We start from the raw sequence: 25,568 nt of genomic DNA on the forward strand, positions 1-25,568 counted from the left end.
CCCACCAAACCTGGTAAGTCTTCATCACAATGAACCTCTGAAATTATGTAGCATTTTCATCAAAAACCTTACTTTGATTTTTTCAGGGTACCAAACTCAGCCCAGCACACAAACCCAGGTCTGCTCTCCAGCAGCAGCTGCAGGCCACTGGATTTATTTTCACACTGTGTTACACGAGTTATTGGTATAACACCTCTGAAGTCAGAGTGATGAACACTAGGCTAACTTCCAACTTGTACCCATAATTTTGCTAAAGTCAGGTGACTTGTATTATGCATATTTACTACTTAATTGTCCCTGTAGGTGTTCAAGGTACTTCACAACAGCTAAAACTGTCCCTGCCCTGAAGAGCATGCAGTCCAAGCTAAGATTAGAGATCACAGCACTGTGAGGGGCTGGACCTGGAGACAGAACAAGGCCCTTTTCCAGCTAGATATTTCAACTTCTTTTTGTCTCAAAGTTCAGTGGATTGCTTAAGCACTTTCGAGACTCAAGGTTAGTGTGACTGATGTAGACAAGTATTCAGATGCTAGTGTATGCTCCTGAAAAAACTGTTGTTGCTGTTTTTAATGCTCTGGTGTTCCTGTACAGATACCCCCACAGCCTCAGGCCAGACCCTGGGGAAACAGGATGTCTTGTCCATGGAATGATGCTGTTCTGTACCAGTCCATGTCTCAGCCCATTGGGGTAATGCCAGACCTGGTTTATGGATCCGATGGAATGTGCATTAATGTCCATGAGCATTCCCCCAGGACACAGCCTTTGTGGTTCCTACATGGCCTTCTGGTTTCTCCTCCTGTCAGGACCAAATTACTTACTACACATCCTTTTTTTTAAATGCTTCCAAGTCCATGACTCTCCATCAGTTTTTAGTAGCCTGAGATCTGGCCCTTGATTTCAGGTATGTGTGGTAGGTTCAGGGAGCACAGACCTGATCTGAGTCACTTTATTGCCATCTGCAGAGCTGCAGTTTTCCCAGCACACCTCCTGTCTGCAGGGGCACCTCCACGGCAGGTCAGTCCTTTCTCTGGAGCCCTGACTCCACCGGCCGCCGGACAGCTCGGTGCCCTGGATTTGCTGCCACCTTCCTCTGCATTTTCCCAAGGAGCATGTTTCACTTTCTGTGTTTTCAGGATGCCATGTCCACTTAAAATCTTCTCGGTGCATGCCCTGTGTTCATTATTTAGAAGTGCATGGGGAAGCCCCTTCAGCTCTACCTTATTGTGAGGGCTGTACAACTGTCTCTCAGCCGCCTGCTCTACTCATCTGCTGCATTATTGCTGTGAAAGCAGAAGCCGTGTGTGGAACAGATGCTTGGAATGGAATTGGGATCCAATTACTGCACTTTTCCAACCTTACATCCATTGTCTAAACTTGGAGCAGGCATATTTTTATTCCCTGGTGACACTATATAAAGAGACAATTGGCATTGTGTTTGCTGGCTGGCTGGTTGGCAGAGGAGTGGAAGCAGCAGCAGCACTATGGTAGGTTTTATTCTTTCCTGTGTCTATTTATCTCTGCATTTTTTTTTCTAACCCTAACAATTCAAACAGAGCAGTAACGATCACACGGGTCCCCATGAAATCTCATACTTGGTATTACATCAGAATGAAGATACATCCCATAGAGCAAGCTGTGAACTTCCAAGGACTTTTCTGCACGTGTCTAAGAAATGAGTAAGGCAGGGAACACAGATGCACTTGCTGAAGGGAAGAGCTCACACATCTCCTTCCAGGACTAACACACAAGGGCAGCAGTGGCTGGCATGGCTGGTGCTAACAGTGCTGAGGTCTGTGATGGTGTGATGTGGGGTGAGGGAGAGGGCTGCCTCCATAACTGCAGCTCTGCCAGCCTGGAGACTGTGGGAGAAGCAGGGATGCTGCAGGAATCTCTGTGTCTCATCTTTGCCCTGCTCATTAATTTCTTCTAGCTCTGGGACTCCCACAGCCACCTCTGCACCAAAGGTGAACCTGGTGTGATTCCAAGGCAAAGAAGAACTCCTGCCTAAGAAGCAGTAGACAGACTGGGCTCTGTCTTTGTCTTCTGCAATTTCGGAGGAATGACTACAACATTTTATTTATTTATTTTTAATTTCTTTTTTTTAAAGCTGGTTATTTTCTCTTAGCTTATTTTTCTCCTTTCTGCAGGTCCTTTATAGGCTGTCTTAGAGTAACACTGCCCAGTGGCTTCCTGGGGCTATGGAATATTTGATTCTGGAGAACACCAGAAAGGGACTTGCATATGAAAAGCTTTCTCAAAACTTACTTCAAACCTGATCTTATTTAAGCAGGTGATGAACATGATCCAAGCACTGTTCTGAGCAGGATAAACCCACATTCAAAGTAATGTCTAAAATCCACACACAAAACCAGGTTCCATTTTCAGTCAGTGGTGTCACACTGAGCACACACGCCGCTAGTCATGCTCTTCACCACTGCTTTAGAAGTGAGCAGTTCCTGCTGCTGATTGTGCCTCTTCACTTGGGGATTTACAGGATTCCCTTTAATCAGCTTCACTAAAGTCTAATTGATCCCTTTTGTGGGGTGGGGGCAAGTGCTGGGTGTTCGATTTTCTTTTTCCCCTCTTTTTAAACATTTTATCTGCCAGTTTTCTTCTCTCCTATTCAGTCCACCACGCTGCTTGATGTTTGAAGATTATTTCAGGACATTCTGTGGTGAAATTGCTTAAGTTGGGAGATGTGATAATACAGTGAGAGACTATTCTGTGTCCTCACTTCCAGTTCAACTGACAGTTCTCTGCAGTGGTTCTTTTCATTGTGCCTTTTGTTTTGGGAACATATCTTCTGAGGTACCTTACTATACAGGGACACATGAAACAGATTTAAAATGGAAAGAAAAAAATAGCCTTAATGAAAGAAAGCTGAAGAATATCTTTACATAAGGAAGTGATCATTTTTTATTAATCAGAGGGAAATGTATATGTAATTATGCTAGATGAACTCTGTGGGGAGGTTTTTTTCTCTTTTTATGATGTCTTAAGGGATTTATAAATATTACAGAGGTTTTATAGCATCATAATATTTCAGATGTGCAGTAAAGCTACTTTCAAAGGATTAATGCAGACAAAGCAGCATAGTAAAAAATAATTACAAGTCAGCCAGTGCTACTAGACTCTGACATACAGGGCTGATGAGAGTGAGAGGGGCAGGGTTCAGGGAGATAATTTTTCTAACAAGAGCAGACCACACAAGTGCTGTGGAATGGAGCTCTGAGAACTGTCTGCATCCCCCTGTTAATTCCAGGGAATTTCTGTGAAGTTGGGTCTGTGCTGTCTCCCCACACGCTCTGTGCTGATGGAGAGAAGGAAGGGAAGAGAAGACATGGAGGGAGGGAAGGAAGGAAAGAGAGGGGCACCTTTGTTTTATTCCCAAAACACTCCTGTTTATTCAGTTCAAGTGACACCTTGCAGCAAATTCCGTGTGCTGAAGGCAACTGTGTACCCCAGAATAGATTCATTCTGATCAAATGTGTTTTGCAGCTTGTTTAGCTGTCTGGAATGTGCCACCTGTAGTGGAGCAAGCACTGACATCAGAGGAGCAATGCTGGTTTCACTAGCTGGAAATGTTGGACTGCTGAGGGGGGTGTGCATGCCTGCACATGTGTGTGTGTGCCTGTCTGTGAGCACAGGGGACTGTGTGTGTAAAGAGGGGCTCCTCAGCTGTTTACACAGAGGAGGAGGATGTGTATGTGCCAGAGAAGAAACTGTTCAGTGGGGAAAGCAGCCTGTGAACCTTGGGCCACAGAGGTTGAGCAGTCTGCGGTTGGAGAGGCTGTGAGATAAGTTTGGGGAGATAATGCATTCTTTCTGTATGTCTGTGCAGGAGAAAAAAGGAGCCTGTGATTAGGAAAGGATTTTATGTGGTGCAGAGGAGAATGCTTTAGTGCACGGGAGTGTGAGGCGGGGAGGATGCAGTCCAACAGATTTTTGTATCTAGCAGGGATCAAAGGTGTCTGTGTGGGTGTGTGGGAGGCTGGGGCTACGTACAAAATGGAGTGAGGACGAGAAGGGAGGGGTCTGTTTGTGAGTGCAGAGTGGGTAATGAAAAGATCTTCTTTTCCTGATATTGTGGGGTTTTATTTGAAACAGGCTGTTGCCTGTTGGAAATGCAAATCATGCCCTTAGAGCTGTTTATGGTGCTTACCCCTCTAGACTGTCCCCTCAAAGGCATGTGCTTGGGTTGGCCTTATGCTGCTCACCTGTCATGAAAAGGACCTAAACAGTCCTAAAAAAGAGTGGCTTGTCCTTAGTTGGGATATTTGGTGCAGATGCAATTTAAATAATCTCAGCAGAGCAAACTTGTGAGGCAATTATCAAGGAAATGCCTGTCCAGTGCTGCAAAAAATCCCTTGGATGGGCCTGACATATAACTTTTGATTCAGAAGCTGGATTCAATGATGACAAAAATTCAAAGACAAGAAACGTCAGCACTGAGATCCCACAGTGGATGAAAAACAAGGAGAGAGCGTGATGGATGAAAAAGTAATAGTAACTCAGAGTTAACATCATACTGTGGATCACAGCAGGGGACAGAATCTGGGTGAGATGATGGATGATTCTGTCTTTTCTGTAGTCACGGACATAGCTGCAGAGGAAGGAAGTATAACGTGTGGAACAGGGCAGTGTAAAGCTGGTTGTATCTTACATGTAGTTTGCCTTGGGCTGAAGGAACAACTAAGGGTACAAGACACCAAAATCAGGCTCTTAATAGTGTACAGCACTGTTTTCCTCTGCAGGACTCCCTCCCAGGGGACCTCTTATCCATTGGTGGCTTCTCTGGTAAAATAATCAAGAGAAGAGACAATAAGTTGCTGAGTGGGGAAACGTTTCTGCTTGTGTTTTAACTTGGGCTGTCAGGAATATCAAACTGTCATCTGTACTTATTTAATTTTTGGAGTATTTTAAGGCATAGTGGAACAAAGAGGGAACCGACCTCCCCAAACCAAACCAAAAATGTGGCTTCAGTCTGAGTGCTGAATTTTCCCTGAGCTCCTGGGCAGAGATTACTGCTCTGCAAAGAGGTGTTCCGTGGAGGTTGGTGACTTCACAGCTGCTGGAGGGCAGAAGGGTGCCCCTGGCAGTGGGCACAGAGCAGTGCCAGCTATGGAGTGGGACCTTTGGTCATCTTGCAGCACCCTACCTGTGGTGCCAGATTTTCTGGGTTGTCTGCAGATTTCACTGGGAGGCTGAGATGATAAAGTTCTGCAATAATTCAGTGACACTTCCTTTGTATCCCTGGTGTTGTGAACCTGCTCTGGCACCAGCCTGTCATGAATTTATCAGGGTAAACAGTGCCTCACGTTCTGAAGCAAGAAGTAGCTGTATTTTCAGCTCCATCCTTCTCTGCATGTAGAGATATAAACTAATTCCCTCCCCACTTTTCTTTTAGGTCACCCTGAAACTTGAGATTTCTTTACTCTGATTCACTTGAATATACACTCCCCTCTGCAACACATGAAAAATGGACCTTTATTCTTCTATCCAGAGAGGCAAAGGCAGCAGCACAAACTGATTGTTTCTGCCTGCCTGTGTCACTGCACTACCCTTGTTCTCTCTGGCTTTCTGACACTGCCAGAGAGCAGAAATATCAGTCAGTGAAACAGCTCAGATTAAATGCCTGGTTCAACAGTTTTCTAGTGACCAGATTTTGGTGCAGCTCCCTTTTTTTTTTTTTTTTCCATTTAAAGCCTCCAAACTAAACCAAAACAGACCAAAACAACAACAAGAAAAAAACCCCAAACTTTAAAATCTAGGCTAATTGAGCTAATACTAGTAAGACAAATGAGTGATACGTGACAAGCCTGTGGTTTCTCTTCTAAAGTGAAGTGTTCTCTGCACAATAGGATGATTAATACACTCAGGCAGGAATATTAATAGGCTTGTTCAGTTGTTGCAACATTCTTCCCACTGCTGTTCTATTGAGGCCTTGGAATCTGAGCCCAGGGGACCCCCAGCTCTTCAGTTTCTCATCTGGCACGTTTTGTATGTCAGTCTCTAAGCACATGTTGCAAAGATAGAGCAGCTATCTTTGCAAAGTGCAGCTCGGCACACTTTTCATTTTACAAATGGGGAAATCAAGGCAAACAGAAGTGATGTGTCAGTCACCCACTTGCTTCTCTGTAGGTGACCTACTAAATCCTTGACAGTTTAGAAACTGTATGTTTGCTCAGTTCTGTTTTGCTCTTTTTAGTATGCCATTCTTTCAGAGAGATACTCCAGAGTCAGAATCCTGATTCTATTCATTAAAAAATTCTGGAGTGTTTGGAGCTGTCAAACAGCAGCACAGACCTATTTCTGTTCTAGAGCTGCCTTTTGATTTGCCTTATCCACAGAAAGACAGTGACAATATACTGTGTTCTGTTCCTGCTCCACCTACTTACTGCTCTGCCTTCCTCTTGGCAGCACCTGCCTACCCACCAGTCATGCAAGACCATACAGCTTCTTCTGTGGTTAGGGATTTCCTAGCCTTTCAGAGCAGGTAAACTGCCTTCCCACTACTGCACATACAAAACCCAAAAGACTGATGATCCAAGATGCCCTGTATGCTTGATGCCAAAAGACAGCTTGGAACTGGTGAGGGAAAGCCATTCCCATCCAACAGCTGTTCATTGTGAAATGTATTGGTGCTCTCAGCCCATTCCACAAGTGAGCAGATCATAAATAGGATCCACACCCCGAGCTTCAGCAGAAGAACTAAAGATAGGTTGAGTGACACGGGCATTGATGTGCTCTGTCACCCCTGGAGATGACTAACCACGGAGCAGCATTGACCCAACCTCATGTTAGGATTAATTTCTCCTAGTGCAGTGATTGTTCTCTGGATAATTAATCTTTAATCTTTTTTTTTGCCTTTAATAGGACTTCACTAATGTAAAGAAAGATTTGGGTGGGTTTTGCTTTGCTGGTCTGTTTTTAACAGACACTAAGCCGCATATTTAGGGTTTATCTGGCCCTTTCTTATAGTTACAATCCTAACTTAAAGCTTTACAGCACAGACAACCCATTAAACTGAGGAATAATGGAGGTATTGAAAGTATTTTGGCATTTAAAGTCAATAAAACCTGGAGCTGGAGCCCACTGCCCTTTATTGTGGTGCTTGCTTAAAAAGATGCAGATTGTTTGTGAGCATGGGGAGTACCCATTGTGCTGCAGATGGATGCTGTAGTGGGGCAGAGCAGAGCAGGAGAATGGTAAAGCAAGTTTTGTCTCCATAAAGACCAGCTACATGGATGCAGGAGAACCAGCTCTACCACCCCATCCAACAGCACGGCAGGCAGCCTTGTGCCCGGTGGTGAGTTCCCCAGACAGCTTCAGTGCATTCTGCTGGGTAACATCTGCTCTCTTGTTCCCTCGGGGAACAAATGCATGCAGCTACGTAGGACTGCTCCTAATATTTCCATTCAACATGGAAGTGTTGAAAAACTCCACCAGTCACCTCAAACTACATGGAAGTTTGCCCATTACTGCTCAAAATAACACGTATTTCATGAGGAAGAGAAGGAGGGAATCTGTTTATTCCAAAATCAATATTTCTACACTCACTAAACATTCCACTTATTCACTCCCCCCAGACCCCCCATGGCTGTGGTAACATTCTATCCTTATCTTTATCCTCACTACAAGTATATTTTTCCTTTAGTTTCCATTCCTATTTCCAGATTTTAGTGCTTTGCATTAGCTGACTGAGCTCGACAGTTCTGGAGTGTGCTATGTGGGTGAGTGTCTACCATAGCCCTAATTTTCAACCCAGGATCTAAACCAGGGCAGCTGAGTGCAGAAATCTGGCTGGCAAATTAAACTGATCAGACAATGTATACTTCAAAGAGAGTCAAGTGGGAATATTTCCTTGAGCTTCTCTGCTCCTCAGGATATTTGAAATCAGTATTGAATCTGAACTTTCACAGGCTTTTTTATTTTGATGAAAGGAGACAGTAGAAGTTACCTTCTGTTTCGTGCAGAATAGCCCAAACTAAGTAAGATTAATTTCCTGTGACACGAGAACCAGGTGGGACTATGATGATGAAGTTTAAAAGTCAAAATGATAAAGAAAAAAATAATCTGTCTGGAAGGGAACTCGAAAGGCAATATTGCTCATTATCCTGCCCAAGTGAGGGCAACACTGTGCTCAACACAGCGCTGTAAGCCTTAGGAGTCACAGATTTGGTTCTTTGCTGCAGAGTCAGAATTGTATTGTCTTAGGCAAGCTGGTTGGGCCCTTATTCAAAGATATGTAATGAAGTCTAGTTCGGACTGATTTTTAGTGAGCATTAGATTCTTAGATAGATTGTGTCTCTTTCCCAGTATTTCTCTGTCTCAGTCTTCAGCCTACAGCGTAGTGATAAAAGCAGGTCCCTCCTTTTATTTGACTATCTTGAGTATTAAAATCATATGGGCTAGTAAGTCAATGTACTGTACTGTCATAGGTTTGTGCAAGAACACAGACTGCCCTCTAAAAGTGGGAGGTGCTCCTACTTCAGAATAATCTCTTCAGTCAGTGTAGGTCCAGACAGAGCAGACTTAGAACATTTCTATGTGAGTAGGAAATGATATAATTTCCCTTTATAGTTCTTGAAATGAGTCTTCATGTAGGGCCTCATATTTAGTCTGGCTGCCTGTCCCTGCATGGGAACTGGGAATAAGGAGTCCCTGTAGCCACTTAACTGGATTGCTTCTGCTTCTTGAGAACAGCAGCCTGGGAATTTAACTTACATCTCCAAGTGAGACTATAAGTTTTCACCACTCTTTCAGTAGTACAGAGCTCTAAAAAGCCAGTGCAGAAGGGTGAGTGGTCTCCTGTGTCAAATGATCTGGCATAGGTGGCTCTACCCGAGGAACAGGTAGTCCCTTGGGTAGACAAGCAGTGGACCAGTTGTGATATTCAGAGTCACACTTTGGGTACCTTTGGGTGCTTTCCAGGCAGGACTGTGACAAATTGTCCTTGTTTATTTGAACTGTCATGTTCTAAACCAGACCAAGGGAATGGTAAAAAGCCTCAGTAAGAGATTCATCTGTTACTAACTAGTACTTTTTTTCTTTCCATTTTTATCTATCTATCTATTGTGAATTGAATTCTTCCATTTTTATCTATCTATCTATCTATCTATCTATCTATCTATCTATCTATTGTGAATTGAATTTAAAACCTTGTTATAACAAAACACAATCCTCTTGTGTTACATGACTGTATATATTTTATCTTCTGTTAAAGATGGAATTTATTTTCATGGGTGGTTAACAGAAAAAGTCATATATATTTGGACTTCTTTATTTGTATTACAGGCTCCAAAAAAGGCAAAGAAGAAGATAGAAGGTGGTTCCAATGTATTCTCTATGTTTGAACAAACCCAGATCCAGGAGTTCAAAGAGGTTGGTCACCACTCTGCTGTTCTCCGTAGTCTTCTGTCATTGCTGATGAATAACACAGGTTTTGTTTGTAATCCTTATTCGGTTCTCCAGCTGCTCTAATAAAACACACAGTTGTTTTCTGAATCATCTCTGTGGTTTTGGCTAGTATATAATTTTCCTTGTGTGTTTGTTTGTTCTCTCCTTCATTCTTTCTTTCATTCTTTCTCCTCCTCTTTCTGTCCATCCCTTACTCTCCTGGTTCAAACTCTGAACTTATTTGAAAAGCCCCTAAGCCCCCACCAAAAAATAAAGGAAAATTATAATTTCACCTACTTTAGCCCCAATTCAGGAAAATACTTGAGCACATGTTTAAAGTTACATTTAAGTTGTATTTTAAATAAACACAGTCTTACATTCTCAAGTATTATCCTGAATAGAGAAGCTTGTGGAACAAGGGATTTCATTGGTGGACTGTTCCACAAGAGCAGTGGAAAACATTCTTCTGTGGCCTTCTATTACTGCCCACAAACTAGAAACAAAAGTACAAAGAAGCCCTCAACCGACTCTCTCCATAAATGCCAATAAAACAAACCAACATGTTGAGATTAACAAAGTAAGCATCCTTTAGCTCCTGGAGACTCTGGTATTTCCATGCCTTGTAGGTTCTTTGACCACTTACCTGTGATGATGTAGATCTAATGGGCTGGCATAAAAGCTGAAGCATATTAAAGGCAGATAATCTGATGAGTTTATACTCTTTTTTTCTGAGTGGACATTCTAGAATGTGAGGCCATCACACTTTGCACTGGTTTGTAATTTTGAATTATTAATTTCCTCTCATTTTTTGCTAACGCACATATGTAATTTCAATTTAACAAATGGCTACTGTTTAATTTTGTGTATGTGGCTCTCGACTCTACTTACCATGAGGATTCCCACCAGTCATCAGTGGTGAGTGAGACTGAAAGCCCATGAAAAGGATTGAGAATGCAGTCCGGGTAAATTAATGGAAACCACAAACCTTTTCCCCACAGCTGGTGGGAATGTTTCACACTCTTCTCCCACCTTTTCTCTGTATCCTATGAGTTTCCAATTTTATTTTCTCCAAGGACTACTGTTTGGAAACGTACTAACAAAAAGAGGAACTGGTCAGAACACTATTTCATCTACTCTACATAAGATAATACCAGGAACATTTCTGGAATGACAGTAGCAGAATAATGGCAAAATCATGAGGCAGTGGAGTGGTCCAGTGAAAACCAAGACCATGTTGTGTCTAAAAGCTGCATACTTGGGACAAGTGCTTCTGAAAAGCTGGTTTTGATCCAAACATTTTTATGTAGCGATTTCCAGCAGCTCACCAGGAAAGGCTGCAGCGTTGCTGCTACTGTGTAATTTTAAGTTCACCCATAGCAAATGCTCTTCTGTGAGCTTGCTCAGCTATGCTTTGTTCTTCATATTTTTTTCTGGTTTGCTTCCAAATTATGGGGGTCACCATTTAAAGCATGGCCCCCTAAAAGGAGGGAAAGCAAATTCTAAGAGTCGGGCTTTATTTTTTATAAGGTGATGGTTTTGCAGGTAAATGAAGGGTTACGAACGTGCATACTGCACGTGATCACATGGGCAAACTAGAATGTGAGCAGTGGGGTTTTGTGAGAAACCAGAGGTAAAACTACATGAAAATATGTTGATATAATATAGTCATGGAAAGAAGAGCACCCTGTAGGGCAGTAGACTTTAAAACTCTGAAAGTTACTGTAGCTGCAATGGGCTAGCTGTGTTCTCAGGGGAACATCATCTTTCATGATAATCCCGAAGTAAGAATAACTCCTGGTCATTGTGAAGCTGCACTCTCATATTGATGTGCATGTCAGATAGATAACCAGCTTCAGAGACATGCCTGCTTCTGCTAAGAACCATACTAATTCCCCAGAGTATCACCAGGAGGAATCTCAGGTCATTAAAATATTTCAAAATCAATGAAACATTAAAAGTGTGGTGGCAGTGAATAAACAGATATGCAAATAGGTAAATAAATAGAGTGTAGTTAAATAGCTGGCATGGTAAATAATAGTTAAATAAATTCTGTGTTGGCTGAAAATAGAAGAATAACTGTCTTTTTCCTATCAAAAGTTAAATTTTGCCTGACACGAAGTATTTAAGGTCAACACATCAAGGTCAGACAGAGCACGGAGTACAGTCTGAAAAATAAAGTTTATTGGAAAGGGAAACAAACTTTGAATAAATAATACTATGAAACCTGCATTTCTCTCTACCTTTGACAATTCAGCAGTCTCTGTATGATGGATCATTTTAAGGCCCAGAAGAAATAGACTTTAACTTGATAGCAAAGAGATATCTACAGTAATTAAATGTTTTACAGAATACGATAGCTTCACAAAGGAATGAGGTATGAGAAAAGTACAAAAGACACAGATTAATCACCGACTAAATCCTCCCTAATTCAAACTTTTATGGGTTAAGGCCTGAATGGCTGGGGCTGCCAGCATTGGCTTCAGCCCAGCTACACGCTGCACTGAGCATTAATTTAGTAAGGAGAAGTTTGGGTGGGTTTAATTAAGCCCCTTGCCAAGATACAGTAATGTGTTGAAAGTGAGGAAAGTGCAGTGATGTGGCATGATGTGGCTGAATCAAAGGAAGTTAAATATCCTTTTTCACAGCATGAGCAGAGCACGGCCCTGGACTGGTGTGGGTGATTGCAGCACTGGCCCGTGTGACAAGCCAATGGCAATAAATTTCCCTTTTTCTTCCAACAGGCTTTTACCATCATGGATCAGAACAGGGATGGCTTTATTGACAAAGCAGACTTGAGAGACACATTTGCTGCCCTAGGTAAACCAGTAGTAATAATTAAATACTAAGAAGAAATGCAGTATACATTTCAAGAAAAGTTTGTGTTAGAATTACAGTGGGGGGAGTAACGAGATACACAGGAGGCAGAAGGAAACCTGTTCAGTTTGATCCTCCTCCCTTATGGTAGGTGCTACCTTCCAACACAGCTCCAGCTGGGAAGTCTCCTGGGCAGCCTCTTTCAGAAGTGAAAGGAAGGTCTCTCTGGGACTCGCTGGCGGGTGCAGAAGAGCTGTGCAGCTGGCAGCTCTCCAGAGGCACCGATCCCTCCCCTGCAACTGTTTCATGAGCCCACCCAAGCAGGGTCCATGCCAGGCATTTCTGATTTGCCTCTGAATCCAGGCCTCACAGGCTGCACCTTCTTCATCTAGGAGCCATGCAATAGCTACCAATTAACGCTCTTGTCATGGACTAGCTGCCCCTCTGCCCACACAAAAGTAGGAGGACTTCAAGTGAAGTTGTGTGCTGTTGTGCATTTGTGTGGGGTGGAATGTGCATGTCATGAGATTAGGCACTACCCATCCCATGACAATCACAGTCCTGATAATGCCAAGCAGATTAAAGCAAATCTTCCCAAGGAAAGGAAAAATCAAAATGCTCATGATCCCAAACCTGGAGTTGTATCCTTGTTGCAACATCTGAGGCTTGAACAGTGATGTAGGCATTTGGGCTTTTGCCATCTGGATATTTTTAAAAAGAGTTTGATAAGAATCTCCAGTGCTCCCTGGGGTGGAATCAGAAGCCAGCAAAGTCAGTGCAAAGAGCAAGAGCTCCTGAACTCTTTATTGTGACAAGGTGGTTTGCAAACTTTGGCCTGTAGCTACTGTTAGCCTGAAATGTTTATTTCTTAAGGCAAAGCTCTGGTATCTTACCTGATCAGTGAAGCTCCTCAATGCCTATAAAGTACAGTCATAACAAACTACCGTTCAGTTTGAGTAGGGTTACTAAGGACTAAATTCTTATCAATAAGGATGGGGAAGGGATGTGACTCCTCAACTCATCCATCTGCTCAGAAAGGGGCCTCAATATACATGATGGCAAAGACTGAAACCTTGGATTCACTTCAGCCTCTTTGAACTACATTGATATCAGTGGGGCCCACATTTCATCCAAGGTAAAAAAAATGAAACCCCAAAACAAAAAGAAAAAAAACAGTTTCTTTGGAAGTGCCCCTTCTTTTGGCCACTGCTGGCCACGTCTGTATTATTTATCCCTCTTACTCCTTCAGTCACCCTTTGATCTTGGAGCCAGATCTGCCAATTTGTTTTACACTAGGGTATTCTGGAGTTGTGTTCTACCATGTTATTAGCAAAGTTGCTCAGAGCCCCGAGCTCCCCAGTGGGAGGAGATGAATGGGAATCATTTTTTGAAACACAATTTGTGATTTATTATGAAAAATGATCTCTGCTGCAGGTCGTCTGAATGTCAAGAACGAGGAGCTTGAAGACATGGTGAAGGAGGCGCCAGGTCCTATTAACTTCACTGTCTTCCTTACTATGTTTGGGGAAAAGCTGAAAGGTAAGTACCTTTGGGGGATTGGAGAGGTATCTGTCAGAGATCCTCAGCACTGAAATATCCTTGCAAATTATAATAATGTATCCACAGAACAATGCTTAAAGGCAAGGAGTGAGCTCCTTTTTTGCAGACAGAGCTGAAGTATGTGAGGGCTAAGGGACGGTCCAGAGGACAATTCAAAGGTGTGATTTCAGCTTACATAAGCTAACATGAAAGCAGTAAGCTGAGGTCCAGCAAGTAATGAAATCACAGCAGCCTGGAGCAGAGTGCAGATGAGTTATTCACCATCTGTTGCTCACTCTATAGGGTTATCACTCTTAGCTGGTTTAAAAGTATTTTCAGTATTCTAAAAAAAAAAAACCAACTTTCTGCACTCCTTTGGCTCATTGTGGAGATGTGACCTCTGCATCTTCCTTGCAGTCACAGGGCATGAAGGAGCAATGTGACCTTCCCCTGTGTTCTGTATCACAGTGGTCTAGCCTTGGTTTCAGCTGAGGTCAGTGGTGACTTTGCCACTGGGTGAAAATTTCACTGAATAACTCTGAATGGAGTGGACAGATTGAAATTATGTAATCTCAGTGGATTTACAATAGTAAGGGAGAAGGATATTGCCCATTGCCACAGAATATATAAGGATCACTGTAAGGAGTTCAGAAAGTGTGGGTACTAAGTTTGTTATGGAAGCTATTAATTTAGTGATCTCTCTTATACTGTTCATGGCTAGAAATGGCAAGAGAGGGAGTGTGAGGCCAAGAGAAACCTCTAGTCATCTTCCTAGATGCATTAGAGATAGCTGAAAGCCTTGTCCTTCAAATCAGGGTTGGCCTTAGCCAAGCACATTCTTAGAAGTCTGTCAAAATAAGTAACGAATCAAAACATTTATTGCATTGCTGCTGGACTCTGTATTGCTGAGCACAAATTTAGTGAAGGGCTTTCTACACTTGGGATAGAAAATACAGAGGTCTGAAGAAAAGAATTAATGCAGCTAGTCCTCAAAGAATTACACTATTGCAAAGGAAAACAGCATGTCTGGGAAGCACAAGAAGTGATGGAGAAGGCTGTAGACTGACACTGAGGAGGGGATTTCACTATCCAGACATTCATCTGTCTTGATCACAGTGGTACCTTTACATTCCAGATGGCACCTTGCAGGGTAGGCAGTGCTCTTCTACATAATCTTCCTTCTGGGATATGTCACTTTTCTTGTAGGTGCCCTGCTGCCCATCCCTGTCTATTTGTCATGCTTATGGTCCCACAGAGCATGGAAACGAGCTCTTCTGCCTTTCCCCTCTTCCCTCTCGTCTCTTATGATTGCTGAAGCTGGCAAAGATTCTGGTCCTGCCAGTTGTGTGGCCTAAAACCAGAGCCAGCACAGGAAGGTGAATGGGGAAGCATGCCCCTCTTGTCTGCAGGTTTCCTGTTGGCTACTATCAGAGGAGAAGGGTTTTTTTAATTTCCATTTGGTGAAGGGAAAATCACAGCTGTGCTTGTCATGCCCTTCTGGTTGGGTTTGTCATGCAAAGGAAGCAGAGCCAAAAGACTGCACATTCCCAATCAAAACTAATTGGGATGAAGAGCCTTTGTAGTGCAATTAGAAAGGGAGAAAGGGCTAGAGGAAGTGGGTATGAGAATTTTGCAACACTCTTTATTAGCTAAGTACCACTCAGAGAATTTGGTGAAAGGTGCTTTCTAAGTAAAATTTGTTGTGCTATAATTGATTTCTGTCATAAAGGGGAAGCGGGGATTTTTGGTCCGGGTTTTAGCTTTATATGTTGAAATCATGATGCCAGATGAACAGCTAACAAAACTCAGTTTATGTTAATGCCAACCACATGGAGCTGCTTCTACAGGGAGTCAGAATAATACAATTTGTACAGAAAACAGAGATGCCGCACATCAAAGAAACCACTTTATTTACCAGCTAATCAATAAAGAATGCCTGCTGCATTGCTTCCCTTCAAAGCCAGAGTCCAAGGGTATGACAGAGTAGAAAATGTAAAACACAGTAAGGAAAAATATCCCCCACGCAGTGGTGACTACTTAAAATGCAGTCCTTCCCTTGGAGCTGGAGGACATTTCTTTTCACGGGACAATCAGAACTCTTGCTAAATGCCGATGCCTTTTGTATTGATCACACATTCACTGCAGTCTGAATACACTGCCTCTAGCTTGGCAAAAGAATATACATGGCCAGTGTGTGACAAGAAAGAGACCACATATCCTCAAGGTTTATTCACTATTATATCCATCAAGATGCTACTACTAATCCTTGTGAAACCTTTTAAAAAAAGAAAACTAAGCAGGTGTCAGGAGTGTGTGTAGTCTCTGAGGCAGGGAACCCTGACTGATCTCTGTGCTGGTTCTGTCTCTGACAAACTTTGAAACTGCAGTTCTTTGTGTTATTACACTTTTTTAATCATGCTTTCAACATTTCAGCATCCCGAGTAGCTTCGTTTGTCCATAGGTCAGTCTACCAGCTTGTAAATTTGGTTTCCTACAGTTACAAATAGTGTTTTGTATTATATATACTACTGTAATATTGTTCAATGCTGGGGAATAGTCAGAAACAGAATAGATAGCGTGTCCTTTGGTGGGGGTTGAATCTGCCTGTGAATGTGCTCAGAAGCTGCAGAATTACAGAACAGTCAGGAACCCCAGCCAAGATTAAGGCCCCGTGAAAGCTAGTTCCTGACCCAAATTTTTTCCAGTCTAAATAGATGGGACAGATAAAGGATGGAAGAAAAGGAAGATTGTTACTATCATTTTACTGCTGGGAACAGAGGAGCAGGGAAATTAAGGTCATACCCAAAGTCTGCGGCCCAGCTAAGAGCAGAAACAGTCTTGGAGCCATAGTCTAGTGCTTCAAACCACCCTGTTTCTGCAGGCAGCAGGTAATGGTGAGACACTGAAGTGGGAGCTCACTGCAGAACGTAAGGGCAGCTCCCCATTTTACATTGATCGTTCTGTTCCCATTGTATTCCATTGACACTGATTTTATGATGAGCTCCCTTTCCTTTACTGAGGGAAATAACCTTTTCTGTATATAGTGAAGAACAAGTAACATCAAAAAGTGTTTTTACAAGAAGCGTACAGTACCAGATTAAAGGAAGCCAGTGAGGGAAACAGTTTGTTGTATTTTCATTTCTGAAAGCCACTAATCCTCTGGGTACTGATATTGGAGGCCAGTTCCTGGAAGTTTTCTCTCCTGCAGACACAGAATAGATATGAGTTATTATTTTTAAGCTTCTGACCATTGAACTCTTCACCTCTATTGTTTATCTGACATGACAAATGCTGCCGACTTAAGGAACCTTTGTCTTCAAACCTACAACTGCAGAATTCACCATTTTGCACTGTTTTCAAGTGCGTGCAGTTACTTAGTAAGTGTTGGGCAGCTACAGAAATACAGCCAGGCTTCTAAACTATACTTCCTTAATTTTAGGCACGGACCCAGAGGAAACTATTCTGAATGCTTTCAAGATTTTCGACCCAGAAGGAAAAGGCCACATAAAGGCAGACTAGTAAGTATATTTCAAATCTTCTTAAAAGAATTATAATAATCATAATAATAAAATCACAAGTTTAAAGAACAGCTTAAAAGCTCTATTTTCACAGTATTTTATAGACAGAGGAGCTGTCTAAAAAAACATTTAGCTTTGTAAGCCAGAGTGGAAAGACTGGACTGTTATATGAATGTATTTGTATACCAAAAAAGAGATGTTATTGTCTTCAGACATTACAGGAGGCAGCGGAAATATGATCACATGTAGGCCATTAGATAGCCTTTTTTGAAGGTCTGGATATAAATCAACACATGGCTCTTTGCAGATTAACTCCATATGTAAAATTTAGCTGAATGTCTGGTGCCTAACTCAGAGTGCTTGACTAAAATGGGAAAACTAGTCCCCTTTAAAAAAGAAGTGATCAATTTAATTAACTCTGGGACATGGCTTTAGTGAGGGCATTTTCCTTGTTATGTGTTTATGTGCTGTAAAATTCCACCAGATATGGTGGGAGCCAAACCAAATACTACTAATATTATGGCAAATATTGTCAATGTGGCTATTTTTTAAATAAGGAAGAAGGACAAAATCTGTATTCAGAACCTGTTACCCCAACAAAGCCAGGTAAAAGGACTTAAGTGCTAATTGCACAAATGTAGATCCTCATTACACTGCCAGAACAGTGTGCACAGGCCTTCAGGTAAATGGGATAAACGATATCAAGTAAGGGCAACGGATGAGGACATCCGACCTATGGCTACAGTGAAATGTTTGATGGGCCTAGATTTATGCATATACTTAACTTTCTTGGTGAATTTGGGGTCTATATTTTTACTGCAGCAGCCATTTCAGGTATATTTTATAAAGCATAATATGTATAGGAAATTTATGAGGGAATTGCGAGTTACAAATCTGCATTTGAATAAATTAATTCTGCTAATGTTGTGATAAAGTTAATGAAAACTAAACCTCTTACCAGAACCTCTAAGGTGGAGTTTTCCATCACATTATCTGCAGTTATTGATGTCTCCTGAAAGTTAGCTGAAAATGTAAAATTCATGCACAATATTTCCTTCCACTGCCAATCTGCTTTCCTACGATAGTACCCCAGTTTGTATGGGAGTCCTATTATGGCACACTATGCACAATAAAAGCAAAGAGACAGTCTTTTCACTAAAGAACTTCCAAATTAATTAAACAACAAGTGAATGCAGCAAGCAGTTAGTAGGAACAGAGGGTTAACAGTCACCCTGGCTGTTTTGAGATCAACGTTGTCCAAACAGCTTCAGAAGACCAGTCAGAGGAACACGTCAGAACTGACTCAAACAATCAGAATAAAATGCAGCCTGTTGCCAAATAGGCCAGATCACATGGTAGTGAAATCACCACCATGAAATACAACCTCCTGATAATACAAAACCCATGAAGTGTTATGCTCTCCACCACTATCCATAACAATATACTGCATACAAAATCTGCAGCTTGCCACCCTCTGTCCAGTTCTACATTCTTTAAATGCTGGAAGCCAGTTAGAGTTTGGGGCAAATTAGGAATGCAGTACCACACTTCAAAATGAAGATGGGAGAGAAATACTTTTGTTTTTCCTTGATGGAAAAGGTCAACCTTTTCCCCACCCCCACTGCACTGCTAACATTAGACAATTGTTTTAGTTCATCACCACAACAGAGCAGAATGTTTACTTATTAGACCCGAGGGTAATGTTGATCATTACAGAACAAACCATTAAATCAATTCCTTGAATCTCTTTGAGGTTTAACTTCTATTCATATGCTTCCAAAATTTAGACATTTGAATGTTTTGAAATATTTTTTATGTTGGCTCATACAGCCATTTCAATATGACAGTTAATGTTAATAAATACTATTTCTCCATATTAAAAAGTCTTGGAATGTTTCCCTCCAAAGCCAGCCGTGTTGACCTTTTAATCAGAATTTCTTTTTATGTTCATGTAGTTAACATCATTCTGGGAACTTTCATGTCTCTTCCCTCTGTGTGTTTCCACCTCTAGTCTGGAAATTACTCACTTAGCCCATCTGATGGTAGCTGGGATGGAGTCTTCTAACCTTTCCAGAATCTCCAGGAGATTATAGCTTACTTCTAAATTCAGTGACAGACTTTGTCTGCATCATTGTACCATGCATGAAATCCTTCCTATAGCATGATGTCAAAAAGAGAAAATGCTGTAGGTCACACTCTCAGCTGGCCCAAAGTGGTGTTGTGTTTGGGAAGGTCAGATGGTTAGGTCCCAAATGCTACCCACTGGACAAAGCGAGTCAGGCCAACATCAATCCTGCCTAATGCCCATGCCAGCAAAACCTTTTAGATTTGTACCAGATGAAAATGGATCCAGGGAGTTTTCTGAGCCTCTGGAGATTAGTTTGGCTGAGCTGATGATCCTTCTCATCATAGTTGTAGAGCACTGCTCGCTTCAACTCACCTGTTCTGCTCCAAGACAGCACTGTAGAAAGGGCACACCCAGCCAAAAACCAAAATGACCCTGAGATTTCACAGGTAATTTGAAAAAAGGTTTTGAAATTATAAGAATGTAATGAAGTATTTGTAACTGTAGAAGGAATTAATGTCAGCTGGGAAAAGAGGTAACGTTTAGACTCCTACACCAAGATAAATGGATATTCTTTTTTTGCCCAGAAGACTTTGTTGTTGTTGTTGTTGTTGTTGGTTGGTTTGTTTTTTGTTTTGAGAAGCGTATAGTTCAAAAAAGAATACAAAATGCACAAAAAAAAGTGCACAACCTCTAGCTTTGGAAATTGTGAGTCTTCCTTTCCTTATAAAATAAATAATGGAAAATGTGCATAGCTCCTTAACTCAGTCCTTCTTCCTTATGAGCGTGCCAGAGCCTACTGGGCTGTGCATCAGAAGATTATAATTAGATATTTGATCTTTTCTTTTCCCCTAAATACTTCAAGCATGTGAATAGAAGACACAGTGCTCAGATCTCCTTTTCATTCAGTCCTGTTTGTGATGAAGTTTATTTGTGACTTCTGACAAAATTGCTAAGTGCTTCCTTCTACTCCCCATGCTCCTTCCTCTGTCGTGCTTCCTACTGACAGTCGCTAGTGCTGTTTGCCTCAGTGCACATATATCCAATAATCAATTTATGCTGATGAGAGTGATTTCTCTCCTCTTGCACTCACTGATCATACAAGATTTCCACTTCAAAAAATGCAGTTATATAACCAATGGCCAGAATAACAAAACAGAAACAGCAACATGAGAGAAAGATGAAGAAAAACTGTTAAGTAAAGAAAATGGTAAGGTAATGCAGGAAAAATATATACAGAGGGTAAAGCTCTGTCTGTAACTTCAGAGTACTTCCCAAAACTTACCTGGATAGCTTCACTCTCAACTTTGTGGGTAAAATTCTTATTCATTACACAGAAATGCCTTTTTTTTCCTTAAGTTTTCCCTTTCTGTCCTTCCAAATGAGTTCTTCACATCAACATGAAAGAGATTCAGATATATATGTGCCTCTTATGCAAATGGGGATATGTCTTTGTTGTAGCCTTTTACTGGAAAAAAAAATACCTGTGTAAGAGATAGGAGGAAGTACAGTTGTAGTTTTGCCATCAAAACTACACTTTCATCTGAGTGACTTCTCACTCGAGATGCGTGGTGTGTGGGAGCAGAAGGGGAAGCTTTGCTATTTTGCCTGAGCATCTGCATCCACACTAGGTGAATTTGGTTCCTATGGAAGTGTTCCTGTGCAGCAGGCTTTTAAAAAAAATCTACCAACTAAACCAAATTTCTATACTTGTTTCAGCTTTGGGTTTTGTACAACAAACTGCTCATCTATTATCACAGATTTATAGTCTGGTTTACTGATCTAGAAAAAAATCCTGCTGATGTATAAATACCTTTGGCAGTAATAAAGGGAGACAGCTCTGCCTCTTCAGTGTGAACACAAACTCTTTGGGATGAATATAGGAATTCTTCTAGAGGAAGGGGAAATTACTAGTGCAAGTGAAAGGGATGTTTATGTGATATTATAACTGAGCTCATGCTGGTAGAGGTTCTAGCACATTGTGCAGGTACACGTGGAACACAGGAATAACTGGGTGGACTATAAAGACATTTTATCTAAAGGGGTTAGACTAGAAACAGTAAATTATTCTTCCTGGTTTTTCTGTTCACCTATAAACTTAGGTAAAAAAATTACATGCTCGACTGACTTCCTACAAGGGGTTTGAAAACAGCTGAGAGTCTGTTCCCAAAATATTCTCTTTGATGTAATTGCATAGGATGCAGATTGTGTGTGGGATAAGCGTCTCGTTACAGTGCTGTAACTCCAGATCAAGACATTGTACCGTGAAATACAACAGGTCTCATGCAGTTTCACAGTCTCCTCTGGGAATGACTGCATGCAAATAAAGGGATTCTCAGATGATGATTTGGAATAGCTGTTGGAGTTCTCTTTCAAGTCCTCTTTCTCATTTCATGCTCTGTTCCTTTCATCCTCAGATTTTACAGAAAATGTTCTCTCTTTTGGTTTTGTTGAGTGATCCAAACTTTAAACAGCAAGTGAGAAAAACTACCATTTTAGGTTAAGATGAGCATACAAAATCGCTGTATTTCAGTTAGAGCAATAACCTTACACAATTTTAAACCTCTATAAAATGTCACAAAAGCAAAATAAGCTGGCAGAGCGAGGCATTGACACTGATGGGTGCCCACAGAAAACCTCTTATAACATCATGTAAGGATTAACAGCTCTAATTTATGCGGTCACACAGATTTTCTTTCATGCAGCTTCAGGAGGGATCTTGCCATCTGAATTGTCATGTGCCATTATCACCCTTTAATCAGGTTATTTTGTTTTATTTGAACAGCATCAAAGAAATGCTTATGACACAGGCAGACCGCTTCAGTCAGGAAGAGGTAAGGACCTTCTTCTTTACCCAAAATAAGAACCCATCTCCAGCTACTATTCAGCAATTAGTATTCGCCCCTTTTTAAATGCATGAATTCAGACTGGGAGAATGAAATCCAGACTGGGAGAAGGTTGATGCCAGCTCTAGCAATTAGGAACAACTCAAAGCATCTCTACTGAATAGCTCCATGGCTAAATCAAAGTCAAACAGATTCTTTGGACTTCCAAGTGTAAGCATGGACTATCTCTTGCTGTTCTTTCCTATGATGAGCTGGGCAATGAATTTACTAGAGTTTGAGTGGGTTTGGGTGGGGACTGTGATCTGGTTTCTATTTCTGTGAGAGCTATTTTGTTTGACATCTGAAATGGGTTCTGAAATGAGGTACTAACTTTGTGGTTTGTGTGAGACTGAACATGGATTCTGCTGGCCGGGAGGAATTTCGAGGGACTTTCTTTTCAGAAGTGGGGATTGAATGGAGCTGGTTCATGGCAAGAACAGCCTGGAGTGCAAACTGTAGCACATTATTTGGCCAGGGCTTACCTGGATATCAGGGAGAGTTCTGTCTGAAAGGGAAATTGTGGCAATTCTAGCAGGACTGTATTGACTAGATGTGTTCTGATCCCTATTTCAATTTTACTGAAGCTAAGGGAAGAATTTCCATAGTGGTTAAGGGATCAAGGCAGCAGGGAGCTGCACTGAGCTGCACATGAAGTGCAGTGCATGTTGCTGTCCCACAGTCCTACGTGTGTAACACTTATCTCCTCTTTGCTTGGCAGATCAAACAGATGTTCGCAGCTTTCCCTCCAGATGTCTCTGGTAATCTTGACTATAAGAACCTCTGTTATGTTATCACCCATGGTGAGGAGAAAGACTAAGAGGAAGAAATGAGTTCCTCCTGTGGTGGTGCACCAAGTTGTTTCATAATGCTTTTGTGTGCGAGACAGAGGGCTAAGCATTCAGTATGCCTAGCCATGTGGACATCAGAAACGAACCAATAAAACAATCGAAATTAGATTAAAGTTATTTAATGCTCCTGTTTTTATAGAAGATGAAAATACCAATTTTGTGAATTTTTTCCCATCCTTTTATTTTTTTTTTTTTCTGTCAGTGGTTTGAAATGGAATTTTCTTGATGAACTGGTGCTTTCATGATTTATTGACAATCTTAATGTTCACCAGATGGCCCATTGGGCACTGGAGTGTTGCTTAACCTCTTGCCTTTTATGCATAAGCTCCATGTATTAATTGAGAACCCCTTTAACTTAGGAAGAGTATTTTGTAAATAGAATTTTGTTCCATTTCACAGCCAGAACACTCTTAAGCTCTTCTGAATATGCAGTAGGCCCTCTCTGTCTCAGTGCTGTGGCCAGTTTCATAAGCCATGTGACTCATTTGCTTTGGTGCAGAAGAGCAGAAGTAGTGGAATAGTGGCTGGTTTTCTCCCAGTAAAATTTATTTGGGTGCACTTAGAAACCAGTAAGAATTATTTTTTCCCTTCAGAGTTACCTTTATGACATGTAGGAGGGTGTCCCTGAAATAACAGCAACACGCAGTCCTTCACCCATTGGGCAGTAGCCTTGTTTTGGAGGTGGGCACACACTGGAAGGATGTGTTTCATCAAAGGTCCTTGAAAGTCTAGGGACAAAGACAAGAACAGAACTCAGGAGCTGTAGCCCAGTTACACATGAAGGCAAACTACCTCTCACTTCTACAACACAAGGCCGACGTCGATTCTAAAATGGGCTACAGTTCCTTGTATTTGGCCTTCTAGGAACTGGGTATGTTCTGCCTCTGTGGAATATTGCACGAATACTTCCTGTGTGGGAGTCAGAAGGATGTTGCAGCCAAAGTAAAACAAGCTTCTGCTGTTTTAACAACTAATGAAAATGGTTTCCTTTTGCATCAGTGTTGTTGGCACCACGGTCCCGCAGACTTTGAGAGGAAGTAACAAGTCACTTATTTTCCATTTCCATGCTAGTCTTTGTTGAAAGAAGATGAGGGCAAGGTGTCAAACTCTGCCCTCTCGAGGAGGGTAGAAATTACATTAAAAAGATGTAGCATGACTTGGAGATGCAACATTCATCCTCATCTGCATTTGTTGTTGTTCCAGCAAAACCCTGCAGTCAGTAGTACAGAGCAGCTGGAGTGATGGGGCTCTCGGCAGACACGAAGTTGATATAATAAATCTCATCCCTTGCCCCTATGTCCAGAAGCACTATGTATATTCCTTTTTTTCTAGTATGAGTGGGTGATTGCCAATTATATTTACCAGTAATTATGTCTCTTAAAAATATTAGTGGACAGAGCTAGGAGCAAAATTCAGCCCTTTCTTGCATGAATCTTGCTGAAGACGTGGAGAGGTCTTTAGCACTTCTTGCTGTACGTTCCTGTAACTTTTGGAGCAATTACATGGTCACCCAGGCCCGTTCCTCTCAACAAGGTGTGCAGCTTGACAGGGTTTTGGGAACTAGGAAAAATTCATGAAATGCCAGAGTCTACTCTTTTTCCACATCATGGCTTATTCAGCAGAAGCTGAGCTTTCCTGCACAAGTTGTTCTTACCTCTGCTTCACATGGTGGTTCTTCTTTCTCCAGAATTGTCTTCAGAGGTGTGTGACCACTGCTTATGGGATGGGGTTTTAGATAGGCAATGGGAGGTTATGGAGGTAGAGGATTTTTAGTGTAACAGTAGAAAAGATGATTTATGAGCTTCTGTTTTAGGCTTTTATGTAGACCCAAACAAGTGACAGAACTTCTCAGTAAAGGAAGCAGCTACTTATGGGAGAGGGCTGCAAAATGGATATTTCATTTACTGAGTTCATTTGGAAACTGATAGAGTGATGGGTCTGGAAAATGTTCTTGTACAGTGCAAAGTCTAATACTGTGATACGAGTTCCACAAAATCACACGGCCAACCAATTGAGTACTGACTGTGCCACTAGTATGGGCTGAAGTCACTCAGGTATCAGTCAGAAGGTGCTTATGGGTTTTGCATTGTTTAAAGTTTCAGAATGAGAATGAAGACTAGACAAAATGGCATACAGGCTTACCTCTGGCCTTCAATCTAGAGAGGTTTATTTTCCTCATGCAAGCTGGTAGGAAAAAACTTTGAGGATAATGCTCCTGAAAGATGAGGTCACATTTTTCCATCAAAGCGTGCCATTTTTTGATAGGTCCTTTTTAATCTGCTACTGCCTAGTTACATGGCTTCTTCAAACGCAGCTCTGTGGCATTTTAGGATGATGGAGCAGTTCCACACTGTCCCCTTCCCCTGGCTCCAGCCCCTGTCAGCTCAACACTAGTGCTCAGACATACACATCAGGTACTGGCTGAGAAAAAACTCCTTGCTCTTCAGTCACATCAGCTCCCTAAATTTTCTTGCCCGTCTGCAACCGTCATGGCTCTGAA

At 41.7% G+C, this 25,568-nt stretch overlaps 1 protein-coding gene across 1 annotated transcript; it reads left to right on the forward strand.

The window, feature by feature from the left end:
- Positions 1-1,303: 1,303 nt before the first annotated feature.
- On the forward strand, positions 1,304-23,223 carry LOC103770484 (myosin regulatory light chain 2B, cardiac muscle isoform). Its single transcript, XM_008937743.1, has 7 exons — positions 1,304-1,484; positions 9,298-9,384; positions 12,141-12,216; positions 13,648-13,752; positions 17,192-17,270; positions 22,121-22,169; positions 22,939-23,223. Exons 1-7 carry the CDS (start codon positions 1,482-1,484, stop codon positions 23,035-23,037), a joined length of 498 nt encoding a protein of 165 aa, XP_008935991.1. The 5' UTR covers positions 1,304-1,481; the 3' UTR covers positions 23,038-23,223.
- Positions 23,224-25,568: the final 2,345 nt, after the last annotated feature.

The sequence above is a fragment of the Merops nubicus genome, unplaced genomic scaffold (genome assembly GCF_000691845.1).
Source record: "Merops nubicus isolate BGI_N331 unplaced genomic scaffold, ASM69184v1 scaffold813, whole genome shotgun sequence".
NCBI classification, from domain to species: domain Eukaryota; kingdom Metazoa; phylum Chordata; class Aves; order Coraciiformes; family Meropidae; genus Merops; species Merops nubicus.